The following is a 23,201-nucleotide window of genomic DNA, read 5'->3' as shown; positions in this document are numbered from 1 at the left end:
TGTGACTAGAGAATCAGCATTACAGGACCGGGTCCCAGCCTCCTAGTTCTCCATGACGACTTGCAAATACTAGACACTCATTCCTCCCCTGGTCTCTGGCGCCTCCTTGTGGCTTCTGTGGGCCTCAGCCCTGCCCTGTGCTGAGGAGGTTCAGATCCCTCAGAGAGCCAGTGGGCTCCATCAATTCACCCTGAAACCTAAAGACTAGGAAGCTGAAGCAGTACACCTGGGAATTCTGGGTCATTCTTGACTACATAGTGTGTTCCAGATCAGCCTAGTTTATATGAGAGGATAAAAACACCACCACCAACAAAAACCGTAAATACAAACTCCAGTCTGCCTTCCCCGACCCTCCCTTGGCAGTGCCATGACATTGAATTTGAATCCTGAGTCTCTTTCCCAGCCTGATAGATCTGGAAAGAAATATATGCTTGTGTTTTCCCCATTTCAAATTGTGGACCTCATGGAGAAGGGGCTTCTGTAAAGATCAAATGAGAGACCTACAGTGGTTGGTTGGTTGGTTGGTTGGTTTGGTTTTTTGTTTGTTTGTTTGTTTGTTTTAACAGGGTTTCTCTGTAACAGCCCTGGCTGTCCTGGAACTCACTCTGTAGACCAGGCTGGCCTGGATCCCAGAGATCTACCTGTTTTTGCTTCCCAAGTGCTGGGATTAAAGGCATGCACTCCCACACCACCACCCCAACATACCCCCGCAATGTTTCTAAACCCCGTTAGATGGGATTTGAGTGTGCCACTCACTTTGCCCCTGCAAACATGCAGAATGCTTCCTCCCTCAACGCTGATGACTTGATCCTGTCAGGTCTCCAGCTTGCAGTCTGGAAGGAGAGGCAAGCCCTCTAAGTAGGCCTGTAAACGAGTTGTTCAAAAGACACCAGAGCACTCTTCTCTTTGGTATCTGGCCTGTCACCATCAAGACCAGCACAGATGGCCAGAAATAAAAAACCTCCCTGGACACAGCCAGCACCTCCTCCTCCTTTGCCTCCATCAGCACATCTCAAACTTCTTGTGCCCTCCACGTTCCAGTTCAGGGCCTTGTTCCCGCCAAAGCCTTAAAAATCGGTCCCATCTAGGTCCACACGAGAATCTAGTTTCAGAGACCCCCTACCCTCAGCCTTCCAAAGCCGCAGTGTAGATATGCTAAATGAGTGTACTCATCCTACCTCAACTACATGTCTCTGGGTTAGTTTTAAGGATTTAAAGGAGATCAGAAACTTTTGGGGGTAGATGGGTGTGTTGCCTTAGCGCCGCTTGCAAACCGAGGCGAGAGCGGACTACAACTCCCATCCGGCTTCAGGGCCGCAACCGTCCCTAGCCCCTCTGGCCTGGCTAAGGGACAGGCCGCTGGCCGGGTCCCGCGGGAAGTTGCGCTAGGCTCCATCTAGGTTAGTGTCTCAAGAGGGTCTAGGTGGCGCTGGGACTGGGGTGGCACTGTGATCAGAGGGGCCTTTTGCGACCCCAACGGACCCCCTCCAACCCCGCCCAGGAGTTACTTTTCGTGGCCCGCCCCCCCACTTCCTGGACGAGGGTCGGCCCCGCCCCCGCGCGCCTCCGCCTTCCCACCTTCACCTTTAGCCGCGGCTCCCATTGGCCGGCGCGCACCTGCCCGTCCGTCGGGGGCGGGCTTGGAGGGCGGGGCGGGCGGCCAGGTGAAGGAGCGCGGGTGGCGACCGAGGAAGGTGACAGCGGGGAGGGCGGGAGGGAGGGGGGAAGCCGCCCAGAACGAGCCACGGAACCACAGACGGACCGCCGGACGGACGGACGGACGGGGCATGCGGGCGGCCTGGCTCTAGCCCGGGTTTCGGGGCTCCAGCGGCAGCCATGGAGCAGCGGCTGCGTGCGCTGGAGCAGCTGGTACGGGGCGAGGCTGGTGGCAGCCCAGGGCTCGACGGCCTCCTGGATCTGCTGCTGGGGGTGCACCACGAGCTCAGCAGCGCCCCCCTGCGCCGGGAGCGTAACGTGGCGCAGTTTCTGAGCTGGGGTGAGTGGTCCGGGCAACACCCGGGAAGGGAGGCTGGAGGGACGACAACACCTGGAGCTTTGTGCCCCCAGACCTTTTCCCGGGGATGGCATATTCCAGAAACTTCCCCATTGTGCTGTATCTAACGCTTGCCATTGGTCTCCACAGCCCGCTCGCTCACCTGCACCTTCCTTCAAACTCCCAGAGACAGGTACATAAGGTACACTTCCCACACACCCTGCTACAGACCCCAGACGTGTTGCCAATACACATCTCTCACAACGGTCACCTCATGCTCTACCTAGAACATACATTCAGGCGGACACCGTTTTGTGTGACATAAACATACAGACGTTCTCTATTTCCTCCGTTCTTCAAGAGGACAGGCACTTTGTTCTAGAACCCCTCTCACCTGTCACACACGCAAAAGTCCTCGTCCTTCACCTTGCAGACAAGTTCTCCTTACTTCAGTCCCTAGCTGGGACCAAGAACCAACCTCAACCCCTTTGGAGGATTTGGGGTCTTATTAGAAGTGGTTTTATTTGATTCGTCTGAACCCTTGGGAATGGCTGATCTAGGGTGATCCTAAACCTAATGTGGGCACTGGACACACCTGGCCAAGCTTTGGTGGGGAGGGCATGGGAATTGGGCCTGAAACATGGGGTGTTTACCCAGTAGGCGATCAGAGTTCCTGGTGCTCCTGAGCTATGGTCAGACACAAGGCTAGGCCAAATATGGATGGGGGTCTACCAGCCAGTCCTGCCATTTCTTTCTGGGGTGAGAGCAGTTAGACGGCCCTGCCCCCGTTGCCTGCCTGTTTCTCTGTGACTCTTCTGTGTTATACAAGTGTCTGATTTGTCATCACTCCCACATGACACCTGTACCTGGGTGTGTGCATGCGGCACATGTGTGTGTGTGTTTACACATATGTGTGTTTTTCCCTGCCTGCCTCTGGCACCTCTGCTTGGGACCCCAACACAGGGGATGTCTGTTGACATCTCCCGAGGTAACTCCAAGGCTGGGCGTGACTCACACCTCTCTTGCCCCAACTTGTCCCTGCTCCTGCCCAGAGCCCCCACCCCTTCTGGCAAGACAAAGGTATTAGGCATCCTGTCCAGGAGGTTGGATCTGGGCACCAAGTTTGGCCAATGTGGCTGGTGGTCACCCTCTGACAGCTCTGCAGGCTGGCAGCTGCTCCTCCCTGGCTCCATGCATAAACCTGGGAAGAGACAATTAATTTCTGTAGTGAGGTTTGCACACCTCCCCCGCTGTGGGGGTTCTGCCTGATAAACCTGTGGAACAGCTCTCTGTCCCACCCACAGGCCCGCCCAGCTGGCAGGGAGTTTACCTTCTGGCAGGGGGAAACTGAGGCAAGGTGCCAGATTGTAGATGTCCCCCAGTCCTCACTGGTCACTCCTGTCTTCATCATTTCCCAAGACTCGGTGCCCTTCCCCCTGGCCTACAGCCACTTCAGTTATGGGGAGAGCCTGGGAGTGGCTGGACCTAGCCCTTGCGGAGGTGGTGGTGGGGCAAACAGACTGTGATGCAGGAGGAGGTTCCTGCCTGTATAAGCCCCATCCAGAGAGGGAGGCAGGGCTCTAAGTGGCAGGGCTCTCGAGCCTGGAAGGAATCCTGCGTGCTCACACCCTCAGGTGCTGGCATTGGGCACCAGGTGAAGTTTTTGGCCCTGTTTGTGTGTCTTGTGAGTACCTGAGCAGGCTGGTATCTGTTCCTGACCCAGAGGCCCCACTTGGGGAAAACAGAGCCTGTCTTTCTGGAGCACTGTAGAAAGTGTCCTCCCTGCCCTCAGGGGATACCCCAGGCCTCACCTCCAGCCAGATTGCTCTGTGCTACAGGGTCCCCAGACCCAGGCCCACAGTTCCTGAATGACAGAGAAACTTTCTGGGGACAAAGAATGTCACCTATCCAGTTTCCCAGATAGGCCCCTGGGCTGGCCTTGAGGGGTCAAAGGCTGCGAGGGAACTAGAGGTGAGAGTGCTGTCTTTATTGTCTCTAGGGTGTTAGGCCCCTGGCTAAAGAAGACCACAAGGTCCCTCTGGGCCTCAGAGAGACTACCTGGAGTCTAGAGCCCAGGAAGGTTCTGAAGCTAGGTGGTCCACTGAGTCAGGACCCTCACCATGCTTGTATCATGACTAAATAGTCCCTGCTTCTCATCTGTCCCTCGGCTGGGTTGTCTCTGGGAGAGTCATCCCTGTCCTAATCTCATGGGAGATTGTAAGGAACCCCACCCCCCTCTGTCCGCTCTGTCCCCTCAGCCAGCCCCTTTGTAACAAAAGTGAAAGAGCTGCGTCTACAGAGAGATGACTTTGAGATCTTGAAGGTGATTGGCAGAGGGGCCTTTGGGGAGGTAAGTAAGCCTTGGGGTGGGTGAGGAGGAGGGGCCTTGCACTTGGTGTGGTCTAGACCAGACCTTGCTTCATCCCCTCAGGTTGCCGTGGTGAGGCAGAGGGGCAGTGGCCGGATCTTTGCCATGAAGATGCTGCATAAGTGGGAGATGCTGAAGAGGGCTGAGGTCAGTTTGGGGTCAAGTGTACACTACAAACGGGTAGGTGAAGGTATGCTTGCTGCCAGGAGAAGGGGCGGGGCCACTCCCAAGAGTCACCTGTCTCTCACCCCTCACAGTAAACTTTACTTAAGATGAAGGGATTGCCCTATTCTTTTTATGGGAATAATGAGGCCCAACACCAGAAAGCCTGGGCGCAGGTTCGTCCAAGGCTAGCCCAGCCTGTGGTTGAGCAGAGCTGTTCCTTTGATCAGAGTCTCTAGGCTTTTGTGTTCTCCATTCCCTGAGCTGGTAAAGGGGGAGTTCCTGGGAGCTGATCCCATTGTCCCCCCCTGCTCTGCTCTTCAAACCTGCTTCAGACGGCCTGTTTCCGGGAGGAGCGAGATGTTCTAGTGAAGGGAGACAGCCGCTGGGTGACTGCTCTGCACTACGCCTTCCAGGATGAGGAGTACCTGGTGAGGATCTTTGGGTAGTGGAGGAGCCTTGCCAGGGATAAAAGAAAAGGCCGCTCTTTCACCATCTCCTGGCCTACACCCTCCTTCCTTAGCTCTGCTTAAGAGCTGGCCACTTCCTGGGCATGGTGGGACACACCTTTTAATCCTAGCACTTGGGAGGAAGAGACAGTCAGATCTCTCTGTGAGTTCAAGGATAGTTTGTTCTACATAGTGAGTTCCAGGACAGCCAGAACTACATTGTAAGACCCTCTCAAAAGAAAAGAGAAGAAAAAGGAGCTAGCCTCAGGGATGCTGCTTAGCCCTGGCTTCTCAGAGCCCCCCAAGAGCCAATGTGAGGTCGACAGGTGTCCTCATTCTGAGTCTGACTCTTGGCTCTACACACTGCCCTCCAGTACCTGGTGATGGACTACTACGCCGGCGGGGACCTTCTCACGCTGCTGAGCCGCTTTGAGGACCGCCTCCCACCTGAGCTGGCCCAGTTCTATCTGGCTGAGATGGTTCTGGCCATCCACTCACTGCACCAGCTGGGCTATGTCCACAGGTGGGGCCCCAAGCTGTGTCATTTCCCAGTCTTCCTCCCTAAAGCCCTGTGGGAGGGCTTGCCAGTGTGCCTATCTTACAGTTGAGGAAGTCAGAGCTCAGAGCAGGTAAGCCCCTGGCTCAAACCCACCCAACTCATGGTGGCAGAATGTGTTACCATTCAGGACATCTGACTCCTGCATCCCCCACGTGTACACACACAGGAATATGAATGAGCATGTATGCACAGGAACATGTGTGAGCATTACACACACAGGAGCATGTGTGAGCGTGTACACACACAGGTGCATGTGTGAGCATTACACACACAGGTGCATGTGTGAGCATTACACACACAGGTGCATGTGTGAGCATTACACACACAGGTGCATGTGTGAGCGTGTACACACAGGTGCATGTGAGTGTGTACACACACAGGAGCATGTGTGAGCGTATACACACAGGAGCATGTGTGAGCATTACATACACAGGAGCATGTGTGAGCATTACATACACAGGAGCATGTGTGAGCATTACATACACAGGAGCATGTGTGAGCATTACACACACAGGAGCATGTGTGAGCGTATACACACAGGTGCATGTGTGAGCATTACACACACAGGAGCATGTGTGAGCATTACATACACAGGAGCATGTGTGAGCATTACACACACAGGTGCATGTGGGAGCGTGTACACACACAGGTGCATGTGTGAGCATTACATACACAGGAGCATGTGTGAGCATTACATACACAGGAGCATGTGTGAGCATTACATACACAGGAGCATGTGTGAGCATTACACACACAGGAGCATGTGTGAGCATTACATACACAGGAGCATGTGTGAGCATTACACACACAGGTGCATGTGTGAGCATTACATACACAGGAGCATGTGTGAGCATTACATACACAGGAGCATGTGTGAGCATTACACACACAGGAGCATGTGTGAGCATTACATGCACAGGAGCATGTGTGAGCATTACATGCACAGGAGCATGTGTGAGCATTACACGCACAGGAGCATGTGTGAGCATTACACACACAGGAGCATGTGTGAGCATTACATACACAGGAGCATGTGTGAGCGTGTACACACACAGGTGCATGTGTGAGCATTACATACACAGGAGCATGTGTGAGCATTACATGCACAGGAGCATGTGTGAGCATTACACACACAGGAGCATGTGTGAGCATTACACACACAGGAGCATGTGTGAGCATTACATGCACAGGAGCATGTGTGAGCATTACACGCACAGGAGCATGTGTGAGCATTACACGCACAGGAGCATGTGTGAGCATTACACACACAGGTGCATGTGTGAGCATTACACACACAGGTGCATGTGTGAGCATTACATACACAGGAGCATGTGTGAGCATTACATACACAGGAGCATGTGTGAGCATTACATGCACAGGAGCATGTGTGAGCATTACATGCACAGGAGCATGTGTGAGCATTACACGCACAGGAGCATGTGTGAGCATTACACGCACAGGAGCATGTGTGAGCATTACATACACAGGAGCATGTGTGAGCATTACATAGGAGCATGTGTGAGCATTACACACACAGGAGCATGTGTGAGCATTACACACACAGGAGCATGTGTGAGCATTACACGCACAGGAGCATGTGTGAGCATTACACACACAGGAGCATGTGTGAGCATTACACACACAGGAGCATGTGTGAGCATTACACGCACAGGAGCATGTGTGAGCATTACATGCACAGGAGCATGTGTGAGCATTACATGCACAGGAGCATGTGTGAGCATTACACACACAGGAGCATGTGTGAGCATTACATACACAGGAGCATGTGTGAGCATTACATACACAGGAGCATGTGTGAGCGTATACACACAGGTGCATGTGGGAGCGTGTACACACACAGGTGCATGTGTGAGCATTACATACACAGGAGCATGTGTGAGCGTGTACACACAGGTGCATGTGTGAGCATGTACACAGGACAGGAGCATGTACAAGCATGCATCAGGCTCATGTCTGAACACACACACCAAGCCCGCACTCTTCCACCATCCTTCAGGGATGTGAAGCCTGACAACATCCTGCTGGACATGAATGGCCACATCCGCCTGGCAGACTTTGGCTCCTGCCTGCGTCTCAACAACAATGGCATGGTAAGGAGCCCACCTAGAATTGAGCCAAGGATACAGCCAAGTGCAGGGACATCGGGTTCCAGGTAGGGGTTCCTGGAGGGTAGGGTGCTGGCTCCAGTCCTGTGGCCTCATGGTACCAACACCCCTAACACAGGTGGATTCATCAGTCGCAGTTGGGACCCCGGACTACATCTCTCCTGAGATCCTACAGGCCATGGAGGAAGGCAAGGGCCACTACGGCCCACAGTGTGACTGGTGGTCACTGGGAGTCTGCGCCTATGAGCTGCTCTTTGGGGAAACACCCTTTTATGCAGAATCTCTGGTAGAAACCTACGGCAAGATCATGAACCACGAGGTCTGACTGTGTGGCCCGGGAACCCCTACATTGTGTGATTGCAGGTAACTTGAGACCAGCTGGACTTTGAGCCTGACCTGCACCTCCTTTGAACCACAGGACCACCTCCAGTTCCCTGCGGATGTTCCTGATGTGCCTGCTAGTGCCCAGGACCTGATCCGACAGCTGCTGTGCCGTCAGGAGGAGCGGCTGGGTCGTGGTGGGCTGGACGACTTCCGGAAGCACCCCTTCTTTGAAGGGGTCGATTGGGAGAGGCTTGCAACCAGCACAGCTCCATACATCCCTGAGCTTCGTGGGCCGATGGATACCTCCAACTTCGACGTGGATGATGATACCCTCAACCGTCCAGTGAGTGACAGATGTCTCTATAAGAGGCTTGGCTTGGCCCTCTGAGCTATGGGAACCCCCGATGTTCTCTAGAGCAGTTAAAAGGCTTCAACCCCTGAGGCTCATGAGAGTTAGGGCTTACCGTGGCTGGCTCACCAGCGTGGTGGATTGTACCAAATGAAAGCCCTTTGACCTTAGTTGTTATCCTATTAACCGTAGTTCGTATATAAGAGGAAATTCATGCCGGGCAGTGATGGCTCACGCCTTTAATCCCAGCACTTGGGGGGCAGAGGCAGAGAGATTTCTGAGTTCTAGACCAGCCTGGTCTACAGAGCGAGTTCCAGGACAGCCAGGGCTACACAGAGAAACCCTGTCTTAAAAAAAAAAAAAAAAAGAGGAAATTCCCTGCAGCCCCTTGGAGACCTTGAATTCAAAGGCTCATGGGAATTGTGGTCCCTTGTGTTATTCCCCGGTAAATGTCTAGTCCATGGGTCTCTTCTGGTTCTCACTTGGTCTGTGGCTCTGACTCTCCTTCCCACTTCTGTAGGAGACGCTGCCTCCATCCTCCCACAGTGCCTTCTCAGGCCACCACCTGCCATTTGTTGGCTTCACTTACACCTCAGGCAGGTGAGTCTGGTCCTTATAGCTGCTGGGAAGCTAGGGACATGTGTGGCTCATTACAGCCCCGTGGGAAGGGACTGAATGGCTTCAGCATTGACACTCCTCAGTCCTCTGTCCTCAGGGTCAACCAGAGTCACGGGTGGCTCTGCCCCTGGGACATGTGACTGTACTGTGTGACAGACTTTTGAATGCACTAGATTCATAGCAGAGGCTATGGAGAGCCTCTCCTGTCCAGCCTCATTGGCCTCTGTAAAATGGGTGGGAGCATTATTGCCTCAAATTGGGTTGTCCTGAGACTTGAGAGAGGCGCGGGTGGAAGTTGTGCTCTGACGGTGCCCTGAGGGGCGATGGGACATTGGATGTAGAGCTGCAGGCTCATCTCACCTTGTTAACTTGCTTGATTTCTTCCTTTACATTAATTTATTTGCATAATAATACCTCTATGCATATGGGCATGGTGTACCACAGTGCACTGGTAGAGGGCAGAGAACAACTTGTGGGTCCCAGGGATGGAGTCAGGCGCTCAGGCAACTGGCACCTTAGCCAGCTGAGACAGCTCCCTGCTCCCTGGGGAGCCGTCACATGAGCCTTGTTGGTTTTGATTGGTTGGTTGGATTTTTGAGACAGGGTTTCTCTGTGTAGTCCTGGCTGTCCTAGAACTTGATCTGTAGACCAGGCTGGCCTTGAACTTAGAGATGCACCTGCCTCTGCCTCCTGAGTTCTGGGATTAAAGGTGTATGCCACCACTGCCGGGCAAGGCCTTGTTACCTCCACTTTCCTGTTAGAAAACTGCAGTTCAGATTACCCATTGCTGTCCAAGGTCACGTGTATAGCCCCAAAGGCGGGGTATGGTCTAGTGGTTCTCTTCTCAGCATGGAGCCCAGGACCTGGGTCTGGATCGATGTGCCAGGGTGTTTCTTGGGTGGATGGACAGTTGGTCCATGAGGATGGTTTTCTGCTAACTGTGCTCCTTTGTCCCCTCTCAGCCCCATTGATGAGCAGAGCTCAGAGCTAATGGCTGCCCCAGAGGGGAAGCCCCACTGTGTGGAGCAGGTGAAAGTGGAGCTCAGCCACAAGTGTCAAGGTACAGGGGCAGCTGGGCCAGGCTGAGCCTGTCAGGCCAGGGTGAGGGGTAGATTGCTGAAGGCCTGGCTACTCACCCAGAGGCCCTTCTCTTGCCAGAGCCCCTGCATGGCCCATTGCAGCCCCAGGAGCTTGTGCGGCTTCAGAAGGAAGTACAGGTTCTTCAGGAGAAACTGGCAGGTATCACTTTCCTGTTCCTAGAAGCCCTTAGCTCCTTCCTGGGTCCCAGCTCTGTCCTGCTCTGTATATGCTATGTGATTGTGGGGAAGTAGACCTTCTCTGTGGAGAAAGTTCTCTGAGATCCTACACACAGAATGCCTGGCTGAGGTGGAGTTGTTCTGTGTGCGAGTCTCAATGACTATTTCTGACAGAGACACTGAGGGACAGCAAGGCCTCCCTCTCACAAACTGATGGCCTCCATGCTAGAAGCCCAGCCCCAAACATCCAACTACAACAGGAGAAGGACCGCCTCCAGCAGGTGAGCACTGGGTGAGGTGAGTGAGTGGCCTAGGGTTCCGTGTCCCTGAGGTCAGCTCTCTGACTTGGCTTTGTCCTTCTTACCCTGGTCCTCAGGAGCTGACTGAAGCTCAGGCAGCATTGCGAGCGCAGGATGCTGAACTGTGCCAAGCGCAGAACCGGCAGGAAGAATTCCTGCAGAGGCTGTGGGAAGCCCAGGAGAGAGAGGCAGCTGCAGCGAGCCAGATCCAGGCCCTGAACTCCCAGCTGGAGGAAGCCTGGGTTGTCCGGAGAGAGGTTGGTGATGGAGAGGCAGTGGGAGAGTTCAGAGTGTTGGGAACCGGTGTGGTTAGCACCCTGTGGGGCTGCTTACACTGGACAGGGCCTGGTGGTGAGATAGGTACCTGGGGCTACCTGTGTTTGCTGCTGGATGTGAGTTTACGTCAGGATGACACGAAGAGGATTAGATGGTCAGGGTTGACATTACTTTGTTCCTGTGCCCAATCACAGCTCGAAGGCCAGGTGACCACCCTGAGTCAGGAGGTGACGCGGCTCCAGGAACAATGTAAACAAGAATCTTCACAGGCCAAGGTATGGAAGCTTCTCTCCTTTGGTCGCAGACACTCTCCTCCTTAGAGTCCTCGGAGCAGACCCTTGTCCCAGGGTAGGGTAGACCATGGCTTCTCAAGCCCCTGCCTTGCCCCCTCTCCACATGGTCAAGACCGTCCATGCAGCCCCTGAGACGAACGGCATAGGATCTCCTGAGGGTCAGTCTCAAGAGGCCCAGCTGAGGAAGGAAGTGGCGGCTCTGAGGGAGCAGCTGGAGCATGCCTGCAGCCAAGGGTGAGTGCATGGTAGGGGCAGCCAGGAGGGGACAGGGCAGGGCCGGCCTGGGAGTCAGCTCTGTCTCCTTGGCCCTCTCTTCCCCAGGATCAGTGTTGGGAAAGAGGAGGTTCTGTCCCGACTGCAGGAGGAAAACCAGCGGCTGAGCCGGGAGCAGGAACGGGTGAGAAGGGTAGACAAAGGACAGGCTGGGTCAGCAGGGTCAGGGCAGAGCTCCAGGGTCTCAGCTGCTGTAGCATGTGGGCTTCTACAGGGTTCAGGATGGTAGGTGATCTGTGGGGAGACTAGCAGGGAGAGGGCAACTTGTAGACATCTGGGGCTACAAGGGCCACTTGAGGACTGAGCCCCCGTCCTCTGTGGCCTCAGCTGGCAGAAGAGCTGGAACTGGAGCTACAGAGCAAGCAGCGTTTGGAGGGTGAACGGCGGGAGACTGAGAGCAACTGGGAGGCTCAGATTGCTGACATCCTCAGCTGGTAGGGACATGGAGCCTGGTGGGGCCTGGGATGGCTGAGAACCCAGACCATGACACACAGCCCATTCCTATTCAGGGTGAATGATGAGAAAGTCTCGAGAGGCTACCTGCAGGCCTTGGCTACTAAGATGGCTGAGGAGCTGGAGTCCTTGAGGAACGTGGGCACGCAGACACTCCCTACCCGACCTCTGGTGAGCCCCGTTGCACATGAGCCGTGTGTGTGTGTGTGTGTGTGTGTGTGTGTAGCGGTCAAAAGGCAGCTTATAGGGAGTCACTTCTCTCCTTCTACCATGCGGGTTCCCAGAGATTGATTTCAAGTTGCCAGGTTTGGCAGCACACCTCTGTCTTCTGAGCCATCTTGTCATTCCCCAAGGCTCTAGGTTTATGCTGAGGGGTGAGGAGAGTTGGGTCTTTGAGTCTGGCCAGGCAGCATGCGAGGCATGTTTTAGTGGGAAGCAAGGAGGAAGGGAGGGAGTCTCTGAAGCTGTCAGTCCCAGAGAGCATCTTACAGGAGTACCCTCGGTTGCTCCCAGGATCACCAGTGGAAGGCTCGGAGGCTGCAGAAGATGGAGGCCTCAGCCCGGCTAGAGCTTCAGTCAGCACTGGAAGCTGAGATCCGTGCCAAGCAGGGTCTGCAGGAGCGGCTGACGCAGGTGCAGGAGGCTCAGCGGCAGGCTGAACGGTGAGGCCATGGGCGGATACTACTGGAGTGGAGTTCCTTCAGAGGCCTGGGGTGAGCCATTGCCCTCTTCCCCCAGCCGCCTACAGGAGGCTGAGAAGCAAAGTCAGACCCTGCAGCAGGAGGTGGCTGAGCTCCGGGAGGAACTGCAAGCTCGAGGACCAGGGGGTGAGTGCCTACCCTGGAGCCAATCCCCAGCTCCACTCTCATGAAGACTAGGGAGATCCCGTGACAGCTGCACCTAGATGAGACAGATCTGTCCCTCCCACACCGGACCTGTCTGTCACTCAGCTCTCACTGAACACTGCTGGGTGCCACACCTGTATCTTACTGAGGTGGAAACTGAGCCCCACCCACCCTGGTCCCTCAGTCCCAGGGCGACAACCTCAGTAACTTTTACCCTCTGTCTACAGATGCCAGGCCCTCCACTTCCCTCATCCCTCTCCTGTCCTTCTGGAACACAGAGGTAAGATCCAGGCAGAGGGACTAGCTAGGGAGGAGTGCTGATGAGAAACATGGTGGCCCTGACTTTCTTCCACCTTCATTGATTTCCAGAAGGATTCTGCCAAGGACCCTGGCAATTCAGGAGAGGGCCCAAGGTCTGGAGCCGAAGCAGAGCTGAGGCCAGAGGGCCGCCGCAGTCTGCGCATGGGGGTGAGAATCCACACTGATCCTCAGGCGGGGCGGGGCTTCTCCCCCACCCCCTCCTCACTCGCTCATTCATTTTCTGCAGAGTGTGTTCCCCAGGGTGCCTACAGCCACCACCACCCCTGCCGAAGGTCTTCCTGCTAAGGTCAGTGGCCAGAGGGGCAGGACAGCAGGATAGCGAGCCATTCAGCCCGTCCCCAGAACCCCTCTGGGACACTGGGACCCTACGAGGCCATGTTTAGGTGGTGCTGGTGCTGGTTTTCTGCCGTGACCTCTCAGATGCTCAGAGTTGACACTGCGGACTGGCTCAGCCTCTTGGCCACTTGACCCTTTGAGATAGAGCACAGGGTACTGGGAGGCGCTGGAGCATGTTGACAGTGTGTACTCTTTCACAGCCCGGCTCACACACCCTGCGTCCCCGGAGTTTTCCATCCCCTACCAAGTGTCTCCGCTGCACCTCGCTGATGCTGGGCCTGGGCCGCCAGGGCCTGGGCTGTGACAGTAAGAACACTTGTCCTTCAGGCTCTCCCGTCACACCGTAGCCCCCAGGTCTGACCCTGACATACCCAGGCTCTTCTCAACCTGACAGCACTCACGTCTCTTATCAAGCTCTCCAATTTAGTTACTCCTATCTCACTCGATGGCAATGGGTGACAGTTCAGGAGGTGTTAGCCCCAAGGGAGCTGTCTGGGAAGGCTCACTGCCTGGCTTGCTTTATCCCTCCCAAATTCTCCATCTCTCCACAGTCTGTGGCTACTTCTGTCACTCAGCTTGCGCATCACAAGCCCCACCCTGCCCTGTGCCCCCTGAACTCCTCCGTACAGCCTTGGGGGTGCACCCCGAAACAGGCACAGGGACTGCCTATGAGGGCTTCCTGTCGGTGAGCTGTGGCTGAGGGCTGAGGAGGATGGGCATGGGAGTGAGGACCTGTGCAGCCCTCCATGCCTGTCTTCCCACTAGGTGCCGCGGCCCTCAGGTGTCCGTCGGGGCTGGCAGCGGGTATACGCTGCTCTCAGTGACTCCCGCCTGTTGTTGTTTGATGCTCCTGACCCTCGAGGCAGCCTGGCCAGTGGGGTCCTCCTGCAGGCCTTGGATCTAAGGTAGGTCCCAGACAGTGACACGGGACAAGTCATGGGTAGTGAGTTCAATCTGGGGCGGTATCTCATGTGTCCTTTGTACCTCCCAGGGACCCCCAGTTCTCAGCCACTCCTGTCTTGGCCCCAGATGTCATTCATGCCCAATCCAAGGACCTGCCACGCATCTTCAGGGTGAGCGCTCAGGGCAGGATGGACCCAGCCTCCATCTCTCTCCCTGTGCTGACCCTGTCTTGGTTACTGTTCTATCTCCACTCTGTCCCTCTGCCAGCCACCTCACTGCCACATGCTCTCTGTCCAAAGCCAGCCACCGTGAGCTTGCCACACAGCAATCTGGCTATTTCCTGTTTTGTTTCCAAAGCCTTGATGCCTTCCCAGTACCCTCAGGAGGTTCTCAAGCAATACTCTGAGCCACCTGGCCATTGAGCCTGCAGATGCCCTCAGCCCTCCACTCTGGAGTCCCTTTCTCCTAGGGCTATACCCTGTTCCTTCTAGCCCTGCGTTTGTGTATAAAGCCTCCTCCTCAGTCTCATCTCTGCACAGAATTGCCAGCACCCTCCAGGCCCAGTACCTTGTCCCCAGGTTCGCTAACCCTGGGTGGTGGGCTTGTCCCCTAGGCCTGCTTTAGGGATTCTACTCTGCATCCTTACCGTGCTTATCCTTCCCGTTATGGTGCCGTCACTAGGCTCAGGGATTGCTATTGCTCGTCTGACACCCTCCCTGCCTGGCACCACAGCCAGCTAGCTGGCTGTCAATGCTTACAAACATCAGCAAGTGAAGGAAGGAAGGAGGACAGGTGGCTGGCTGGCTCTCAGCCATAGCCCTCCAGCCTGACTCCCTGTCCACAGGTGACAGCCTCCCAGCTGACAGTGCCACCAACCACATGCACTGTGCTGCTGCTGGCAGAGAATGAGGGGGAGCGGGAGCGTTGGCTTCAGGTGCTGGGGGAGCTGCAGCGGCTGCTACTGGATGCACGTCCAAGACCCCGACCGGTGTACACACTCAAGGAGGCCTATGACAATGGGCTGCCACTGCTGCCTCATGCGCTCTGTGCTGCTGTCATTGGTAAGTCGTGTGCTGAAGGGCTGTCACTCTTGAGTGGCCTAAGGGGAAGGTCAGGCCTGTAAGGAGGCATTGGCCTAGACTAGTCCCAAGCGCAACAGCCATTCTCTCAGCCAGCAGCTGTGGGTTCCACCTTGCACACAGCCTCTGAGCCAGGCAGCCTGGCTTCTCCCACCTCACTAATGTGGGCTCTGGCTCTCTCTTTTGTTGTTATTGTTTGGCTTTTCGAGACAGGATCTGCTCTATAGCCCTGGCTGTCGGGGAACTCACCATGTAGACCAGGCTGGCCTGGCACTCACAGAGATTTGCCTGCCTCTGCCTCCAAAGTACCAGGGAGTTACAGGTGTGCACTACCACTCCCAGCTGGTTTTCCTTTTTCTAAGAGAATCTCAAATAAATGGAAGGAACAGAGGTTTTAGGGAGAAACAGAGATGGCCTGGGGGGCTGAGGCAGAAGGCTTCAGAGTATAAAGGCTGAGGTGAGCCACATGTGGAGACCTTGTCTCACAAATCACAACCACCAGGCGTGGCCTAGTGCATGCGTGTCTACTCAGCACGTGCAAGAACAAGCAGAAGGGTCAGGAGCTCAGCTCACCCTTAGCTAAGAAGTAGCTTCAACCAACCAACCAAACACTCGGTTGGAGTGCTCTTCCAGTGGTTAGAAGCACTGGCTGCTCCTCCGGAGGTCCTGGGCTCAGTTCCCAGCACTCACTAGAACATTCTTCGATCCTCCACTGGCACCAGGCTCACACGCAATGCACAGACATGCAGGCAGGCAAAGCACACATACACGTAAAATAATTCTTTGAAAAAAATTATACACACATACACAAACAAGTTGGACTTGAGCGGTGCCACACACATCTGTAAATCCAGCACTGGGGAGGGGCCACAGGAGGATGCAGGTTCAAAGCCAGCCTCATCCACGTAGGGAGTCAAGTGCAGCCTGAACTGTATAATATATACAAACCTGCTTCAGGAAAACAACAGCAACAACCAAACAGAAAGATTAGCTCAGACTCGTGCCAGCTCCAGCTAGCTACATAGTGAGTTATAGGCCAGCCTGGATGATGGAGTAAGACACTGTCTTCACAGAAAGACTATTAAGGCTCTGATGACTTTCTTCCTGGCAGCTGGGTGGGCAAGGGGTGGGTGCAGAGCTGTCTAGGGTTCATGAGGCCTGAGCCAGCTCCAGCTTGCAGGTACCCCAGTTAGGGGTCCCAGCAAAGACTGTGGGTACCCTGGGTCAGTTAGGAACCAGAGAGTGAGGCTTACCCAGAATGTCACAGCTCAAGGTAGTAGCCTTCAACCCTGACCCCAGTCACCAAGGCCCTTTCTCATTACAGCCAGTGTAAACTGTGAGCAAGAAGGGGCTAAGAATGGGGTGTGTCAGCAATGTATGGGTCACCAATCCTCAAGAGAAACTGAAGACCAGTAAGGACAGGTGTCACTGGACAGGTGTCTCTGACCTCTGACCTCTCTTCCTCTGTCAGACCAAGAGCGTCTTGCCCTGGGCACTGAGGAGGGGTTGTTTGTGATCCATCTTCACAGCAATGGTACCAGAGGGCTGGCCCAGGTGTGGGTGGGCTGGGCAGCACAGGCAGCCACTGCTGCTTACCCACGCGCTACACGCTCCTCTCTCCCGCCAACACCACAGACATCTTCCAGGTGGGAGACTGCCGCCGGGTGCAGCGGTTGGCTGTGAGCTCTGCCGCTGGCCTCCTGGCTGTGCTCTGTGGCCGTGGCCCCAGTGTGCGCCTCTTCGCCCTGGACGAACTGGAGAGTGCTGAGGTGGCAGGTGCCAAAATCCCCGAATCCCGAGGCTGTCAGGCTTTGGTCGCAGGGCGCATCCTGCAGGCCCGGACTCCAGTGCTCTGTGTGGCAGTCAAACGCCAAGTTCTCTGTTACCAGCTGGGACCAGGACCAGGGCCCTGGCAGCGCCGCATCCGAGAGCTGCAAGCACCAGCCCCGGTGCAGAGCCTGGGCTTGCTGGGTGATCGGCTCTGTGTGGGCGCCGCAGGCACCTTTGCTCTCTACCCGCTACTCAATGAGGCTGCACCCTTAGCGCTGGGAACTGGCCTGGTGGCCGAGGAGCTACCTGCGTCCCGTGGGGGCCTAGGTGAGGCACTGGGTGCTGTGGAGCTCAGCCTCAGCGAGCTCCTGCTGCTCTTCGCCACTGCCGGCGTCTACGTGGATAGCTCTGGCCGCAAGTCACGAAGCCATGAGCTACTGTGGCCATCGGCACCCACTGGCTGGGGTAAGGCTGGTAGAGGGCTTGGCAGGGTGGGGTCAGGCCCTGGGGGTCCTGTGACTATTTTGTGTCCTGAGTAGCTTGCCTAGGGCCTTCCTCACTCCATTCTCTACCGGGCCAACTTGAGTGGCAGCTCCAGCCGGGTAGTTAGCTGCTCTGTAACCGACAGTCGCATCCCGAGTGCCGCCTTTGATTCCCTCCCTCTGCACCACTGCACTCTGACTCCTCCTCATGCCACCTCTTGGTTCAGACCTCTGTTCTGGGTCTCGTCATCCACTTTTGACTGCGTTTATGCACTGGGGCCTGTAGAACAGGCTAGGATTGGGTCCTTCAGCCAGCCAGCATGGGCAGGCACACCCTGGGGGCTAGGCTTGTTGGGAATGAACAAATGAATGGAGGAGAGGCATGGGCTGGTGTGGTCACTTGTAGCCAATCTGATGGGTCAGAGGAAGGACAGGGGACAGTGTCCTTTCTGAGCAGAGGCTCGTCTGTGGTGAGGCCTGGGGTTACATGTAACACAGACTGCCACTGGCCGCATCTCCTGTCCCTCCCCAGCGGTATGACCTTGACCACTGCTTTGCTAAGATTTCCATGACCTCAGCTAATGTCCAAGATTAGGGTGATTATAGTGCCTGCTCCTGCCTGGAGCTGCCGGAGAGTTAAGAGAGGACAAACATGACAAGCATTTGCAGCTGTGTGGGCATGTAGTGAGGGCTGGCTATTAGCTCATCTGTTATGGAGTTGGGCGGGACCGGCTCCCTGTGGGACAGAAGAAACAGGCTCAGAGAGGGACCTGGCTTGCCCAGGGCTACACACTACAGGCTGTTTCCCACCTACAGGTTACACAGCGCCCTACCTAACAGTGTTCAGTGAAAATGCCATTGATGTGTTTGACGTGAGGAGAGCAGAATGGGTACAGACTGTGCCGCTCAAGAAGGTGAAGGTCAGCCCAGATCGTGGGTCGGGTGCAGTGGGTGACATGGCCTGACATCTGTGTGTTCCGTCTCAGGTGAGACCCCTGAATCCAGAAGGCTCCTTGTTCCTTTATGGCACCGAGAAGGTCCGCCTGACCTACCTCAGGAATCCATTGGCAGGTGAGGGCATATATATCTGCTTACATCTGTGTGTGTTTACCTGTGCACAAGTGTGAGCTTGTGCCCTGGCCGGCTGGGACATGTGAGCACCTTCCCGCTCCCTGACTTTCCACAGAGAAGGACGAGTTTGACATTCCCGACCTCACAGACAACAGCCGGCGCCAGCTGTTCCGCACCAAGAGCAAGCGCCGCTTCTTCTTCCGGGTGTCTGATGAGCTGCGACAGCAGCAGCGCAGGTGTGGAGTGGCTGCGGCTGCTGGGTGGGACTTTCTGTTCTTGGGGGCGGGGTGAGGCTAGCCCTGCACCTACACACCCTCTGCCTCCAGGGAGATGCTGAAGGACCCTTTTGTGCGCTCCAAGTTCATCTCGCCGCCCACCAACTTCAACCACCTGGTGCATGTGGGCCCTACGGAGGGAAAGTCTAGCACCAGGGACGGGACCCGGGTGAGTCCTCTGGAACCAATCACAAACACCCTGTAGTCATTGGTCCAATCACAGGCTTCTTTTGTTGATTGCTTGACTGCTGAGGCAGATGACTCATCCCTCTGACATCCTTGGCAGTAGCTGAGTTCCCATGGTGTGAGCTTCCTGGTCCTAGCCCTTGAACACTGTTCCCCATAGGCTCAGGAACAGAAGAGCAGAGGTGCCCGCAGCTCCGGGCCGCAGCGGCCCCACAGCTTCTCAGAGGCATTTCGGCGGCCAGTGTCCACAGGCAGTGATGATCTCTCTGGAGAAACAGACCCGTGTAAGGGCAGCCCTTCATCTTCCAGTACTCAGATGCCTCCTCCATCTTCCCACGCCTTCCGAGCCCTTAGATCTGACCAGGCATTTTGTCCTTCTGTCTCCCTACTCCTGCCAGTAGTGAAGAGGAAACCTTGGACATCTCTGTCCAGCGAATCAGTGTCCTGCCCCCAGGGGTCCCTGAGCCCTGCAGCATCCCTGATACAGGTGAGCCAATGGGTAGGGCTTTCCTTCTCCCATTCAAAGTTTAGGCACTTTCTGGGTAAGCTCTGCACTGGGACAGGAAGTGGTCACCTCTGAGACGGTGGACACATCTACAACTCTTGGCTCCCCAAGCCCTAGCTGTATGCTCCAATCAGGAAAGACCACTCCCCCTGAGCTTGTCCCACCTGCAAACTGAAGGTGTCCCTGTGATAGGTGTGTGAGGTGATGATACCTCACAGTGCCAGACGCATGGGAGGCGTGCCCCGTAACGGAGCTCTGGGGATTGTGTGTGTAACAAGTGTGCGGGTGCAGCACCTGCTGCGTGCCACACTGCACATGTGGAGGCCAGGGGACACTAACAAGAGCTGGGTCTTTCCTTCTACCTTGTCTCTAAGACAGCATCTCTCATTTCTGTTCCGTGTGCTCCAGACTGGCACATGCCTTCCAGCTACTGTCCCTATCTCTGACCCCTCTCCCCAGAAGAATGCTGGGATTATGGACGTGTGCCGCTGCGTCCGTCCGGCTCTTTCCCTGGGTTCTGGGGCTCAGTGTGAGGCTTTCAGAGCTGTGGCAATCGTTTTTATCTGCTGAACTGGCCCTGCCTACTGAGCCATTTCCCAAGGCCTAGAATTAAAAATATATACTGTGGTTTTTTTGCAGTGCTGGGGCCAAACATAAGAGTGCTGTTCATGCTATGCAAACATTGTCACTGTTTTGTTTTGGGAGTTGAGATGGGGTCTTTCTACTTAGTCCTGGCTGTTCTGGAACTTGATGTGTAGACTAGGCTGGCCTTGAATTGAACGAGATCCTCCTGCCTCTGCCTACTGAGTGCTGGGGTTAAAGGCATGCACCACCATGCCTAACCTAAGCTACAGTTTTTTTTTTTTCTTTTCTTTTTTTTTTTTTTTGGTTTTTCGAGACAGGGTTTTTCTGTGTAGCCCTGGCTGTCCTGGCACTCACTTTGTAGACCAGGCTGGCCTCGAACTCAGAAATTCGCCTGCCTCTGCCTCCCGAGTGCTGGGATTAAAGGCGTGCGCCACCACGCCCGGCTCCTAAGCTACAGTCTTAACAGAGACTCTGCCTAAAGATGTGGAGGAACTTAGATGGAAACAACCTATTTTGTGCCGGGGAGGCCCTCACTCACCCTCCAGCTGTCCTCACAGTCCAGTCAGACCAAAGCCACTCGGATCCCCACCCTGCCGTTTTCTTTTACACACTCCAGCTCTTGCCTCTGCTGGTCTCTCTCCTTTGAATGCTTTTTCTGCCTTCAGTGCTCAGGCTGCCTGCCCGCCACTGTTACCTTTAACGCAGTTTTGGCCACATGGCCAAACATCACTACTACCAACACCTCTGCCATTTTGGCTCCTGTGCTGTGGCCTTCCTTCTTTCCTTCCTTCCTTCCTTCCTTCCTTCCTTCCTTCCTTCTTTCCTTTTTTCCTTTTTCCTCCCTTCTCTTTCCTCCCTCCCTCCCTCCCTCCCTCCCTCCCTCCCTCCCTCTCTCCCTCCCTCTCTCCCTTCCTTCTCTTCCTTTTTAAAAATGGTCTCGCTGGGCGTGGTGGCGCACGCCTTTAATCCCAGCACTCGGGAGGCAGAGGCAGGCGGATTTCTGAGTTCGAGGCCAGCCTGGTCTACAAAGTGAGTTCCAGGACAGCCAGGACTATACAGAGAAACCCTGTCTCGAAAAAACAAAAAAAACAAAAAAACCAAAAAAATAAAAATGGTCTCATGTAGCTCAGGCTAGCTTTGAACATGTGGTTCTCCTGCCTGCCTCTGCCTTCTGAGTGCTGGGATTGCAGGCATGCGCATGCGCCCCACACCCAGGTTGCTGAGGCCTGTCCTCTAAGCTTGTCTTTCATTCAGCTGGGGCAGGGGGTGTCCATGGTGGTTGGGGTCAGTTTTCATTTTTCTGCCTGCGCTAAAACATGGTTTTGGCTGAATACGGGATGGAGTGAACAACCAAGACCCTGGGTTTGCTTGCTGCAGTTTTGGATTCTAGGAGGACTCTTCCCCCACACCTTCAGTGTAGTTTCCTCTAGGGTCCTGCTACTGCAAGCGCTGGGTCCTTTGAGACCTCTGTCCCTTTTCCCATCTAACGTCCTGTTCTTCCCTCCAGGTCTCAGAACGGCCCCGAAGTCTCCCTCCAGATCCTGAGTCAGAGAGCTCCCCCTGATGCCCTCTGGCAGTGCCCACCCCATTCCCAAGACAGAAGGAATGAGGAAGCAAAGAGCTTACAGGATGCCATACTCCGGCTGGTCCGGGATGTGCTGAAATTCAGACTCAGGGAGAGCCTGGGTGGAGGGGTAAGAGCACGGCACGCCTGGGTCCCCAGGAATAGAGGTCTGACTCCTTGCCCCATTCCTGCTATTCCCCTAGGCTTCCAACACAGGCCTACACGGGCCTCTGGGAGTGCCGTGGCTCTGGTGCCCAGGGAAGATTGTGCCAAAGCTGTGCTTCACAGGGCCAGTCCCAGGGAAGCTGTTAGGAGTCAGGATGAGGAATGGAGGGGCAGGTCCTTGGGAGTATGCTGGTGTCTTGTCTGTGCAGCCTGGCCCAGGCTGAGGCAGACGTGGAACATGCAAGTCTCTGCTCAGGGTCAGGCTGGGATATGGGCTCTGATTGGCAGGGAAAGGATAGAAAAGGGGGAACGAGGCAAGTGAGAGAGGGGAGAAGGCAGCGCCGGAGCAAAGGGAGGGAAGAGGAGGTGATGTAATCAGAAGATGGATGCTAACCTGAAAAGAAGAGAGAAGGCCAAAACATGTGATGAGGAGGATGCCTGAGAGAGGAGGGGAGGGAGAGTGAGCCAGGGGAGAACCCAGACCCGAGAACTTTTCTCTGGGATGGGGCTTGAGATTGAGAGCAGGACCATTGCTAGCTTATCCGTCCAGGAAAAATGGTTCCTAGGCAGGGAGGGGATGGGAGGGTATTTATAAGGGCTTCTTGGTGGGAGATAGTCACCCTGCGGGGACCACTAAAGATCTCCAGGCACACTTTGGCCCTTCCCAGCAAGAGGGGTCCTTTTCTGGAAGCTTCAATCTACCAAGTGTATTAGGGGAACATAGGGGGCATTTTATTATTGATCACAGTCACTATTATTGTTATTATATTGCTATTTTTATTAAACCTCACCCTGCTACAGGGTGGGGAGTGAAAGAAGTATTTATCTCTTTAAACGCCATGTTCCTGGGAGGGATAGGCTCCGATGCTCCATGATGTGACAAGAACCAATAAAGCCAACTTTATAAGCTGCTGTCTCCTTGCCTAGGTATGTCTTGCTGTGCAAAAATGGAGTGTGGAAGGAGGAGGAGTGGTGGGGATCGCGGACAGTTGAGAGCTGGCCTCTCGAGCATTGTGTGCCCTCAACAAGACCACAGGGCAACTTTGGATGGTCTCCGGGAGCTGTGATTGGGGCAGGTTTTGGTTATTGCTCGGCTCATTGGTTGGTTTTGGTTGCTGGCCATGTTTTTGTTTTTGAGACAGAGTCTTAACTATGTATCTCTGTGGCTAGCCTGGAACTCACCTTGTAGACCAGGATTACCTCAAAATGCCTCAAAAAGCCTCTGATAGAATTAAACATGTGTGCCCCTACACCCAGCCACGTTGGGTTATGAGATGGGTTCTCTCCTTAGCCATGCTGAACCGTCCCAGGCATCT

General features: G+C 55.1%; 1 protein-coding gene across 2 annotated transcripts; it reads left to right on the top strand.

The window, feature by feature from the left end:
- The first annotated feature begins 1,731 nt into the window (after window positions 1–1,731).
- Cdc42bpg (CDC42 binding protein kinase gamma) lies at window positions 1,732–22,797 on the top strand. Of its 2 annotated transcripts, none has more exons than XM_021152063.3 (37): window positions 1,732–1,996; window positions 4,252–4,343; window positions 4,425–4,508; window positions 4,859–4,954; window positions 5,347–5,495; window positions 7,549–7,642; window positions 7,776–7,976; window positions 8,076–8,324; window positions 8,851–8,930; window positions 9,911–10,008; window positions 10,107–10,187; window positions 10,379–10,485; window positions 10,581–10,760; window positions 10,974–11,054; window positions 11,185–11,306; window positions 11,394–11,469; window positions 11,673–11,779; window positions 11,855–11,969; window positions 12,312–12,460; window positions 12,537–12,625; window positions 12,871–12,923; window positions 13,013–13,111; window positions 13,191–13,250; window positions 13,501–13,606; window positions 13,852–13,985; window positions 14,066–14,205; window positions 14,292–14,373; window positions 15,048–15,264; window positions 16,754–16,816; window positions 16,918–17,517; window positions 18,351–18,448; window positions 18,521–18,605; window positions 18,721–18,841; window positions 18,932–19,049; window positions 19,227–19,350; window positions 19,468–19,553; window positions 21,664–22,797. In XM_021152063.3, the coding sequence occupies exons 1-37, from the start codon at window positions 1,837–1,839 to the stop codon at window positions 21,718–21,720; spliced, it is 4,653 nt and encodes a 1,550-aa protein (XP_021007722.1). In that variant the 5' UTR covers window positions 1,732–1,836; the 3' UTR covers window positions 21,721–22,797. The 2 variants fall into 2 exon arrangements, with proteins under 2 accessions (XP_021007722.1, XP_021007721.1); XM_021152062.3 differs by having other exon boundaries at window positions 19,465–19,553.
- Window positions 22,798–23,201: the final 404 nt, after the last annotated feature.

The sequence above is a fragment of the Mus caroli genome, unplaced genomic scaffold (assembly GCF_978045245.1).
Source record: "Mus caroli unplaced genomic scaffold, Mus_caroli_1 scaffold_20, whole genome shotgun sequence".
Taxonomy (NCBI): Eukaryota; Metazoa; Chordata; class Mammalia; order Rodentia; family Muridae; genus Mus; species Mus caroli.
This window is presented reverse-complemented; position numbering and strand designations above follow the sequence as displayed.

Bases quoted from the DNA above. Each gene is read 5' to 3' on its own strand.
- Cdc42bpg (XM_021152062.3), top strand. From the start codon at position 1,837: ATGGAGCAGCGGCTGCGTGCGCTGGAGCAGCTGGTACGGGGCGAGGCT. The intron at 7,977-8,075 runs GTCTGACTGTGT...TTTGAACCACAG, and splicing joins GCAAGATCATGAACCACGAG to GACCACCTCCAGTTCCCTGC. The intron at 10,188-10,378 runs GTATCACTTTCC...TATTTCTGACAG, and splicing joins TCTTCAGGAGAAACTGGCAG to AGACACTGAGGGACAGCAAG.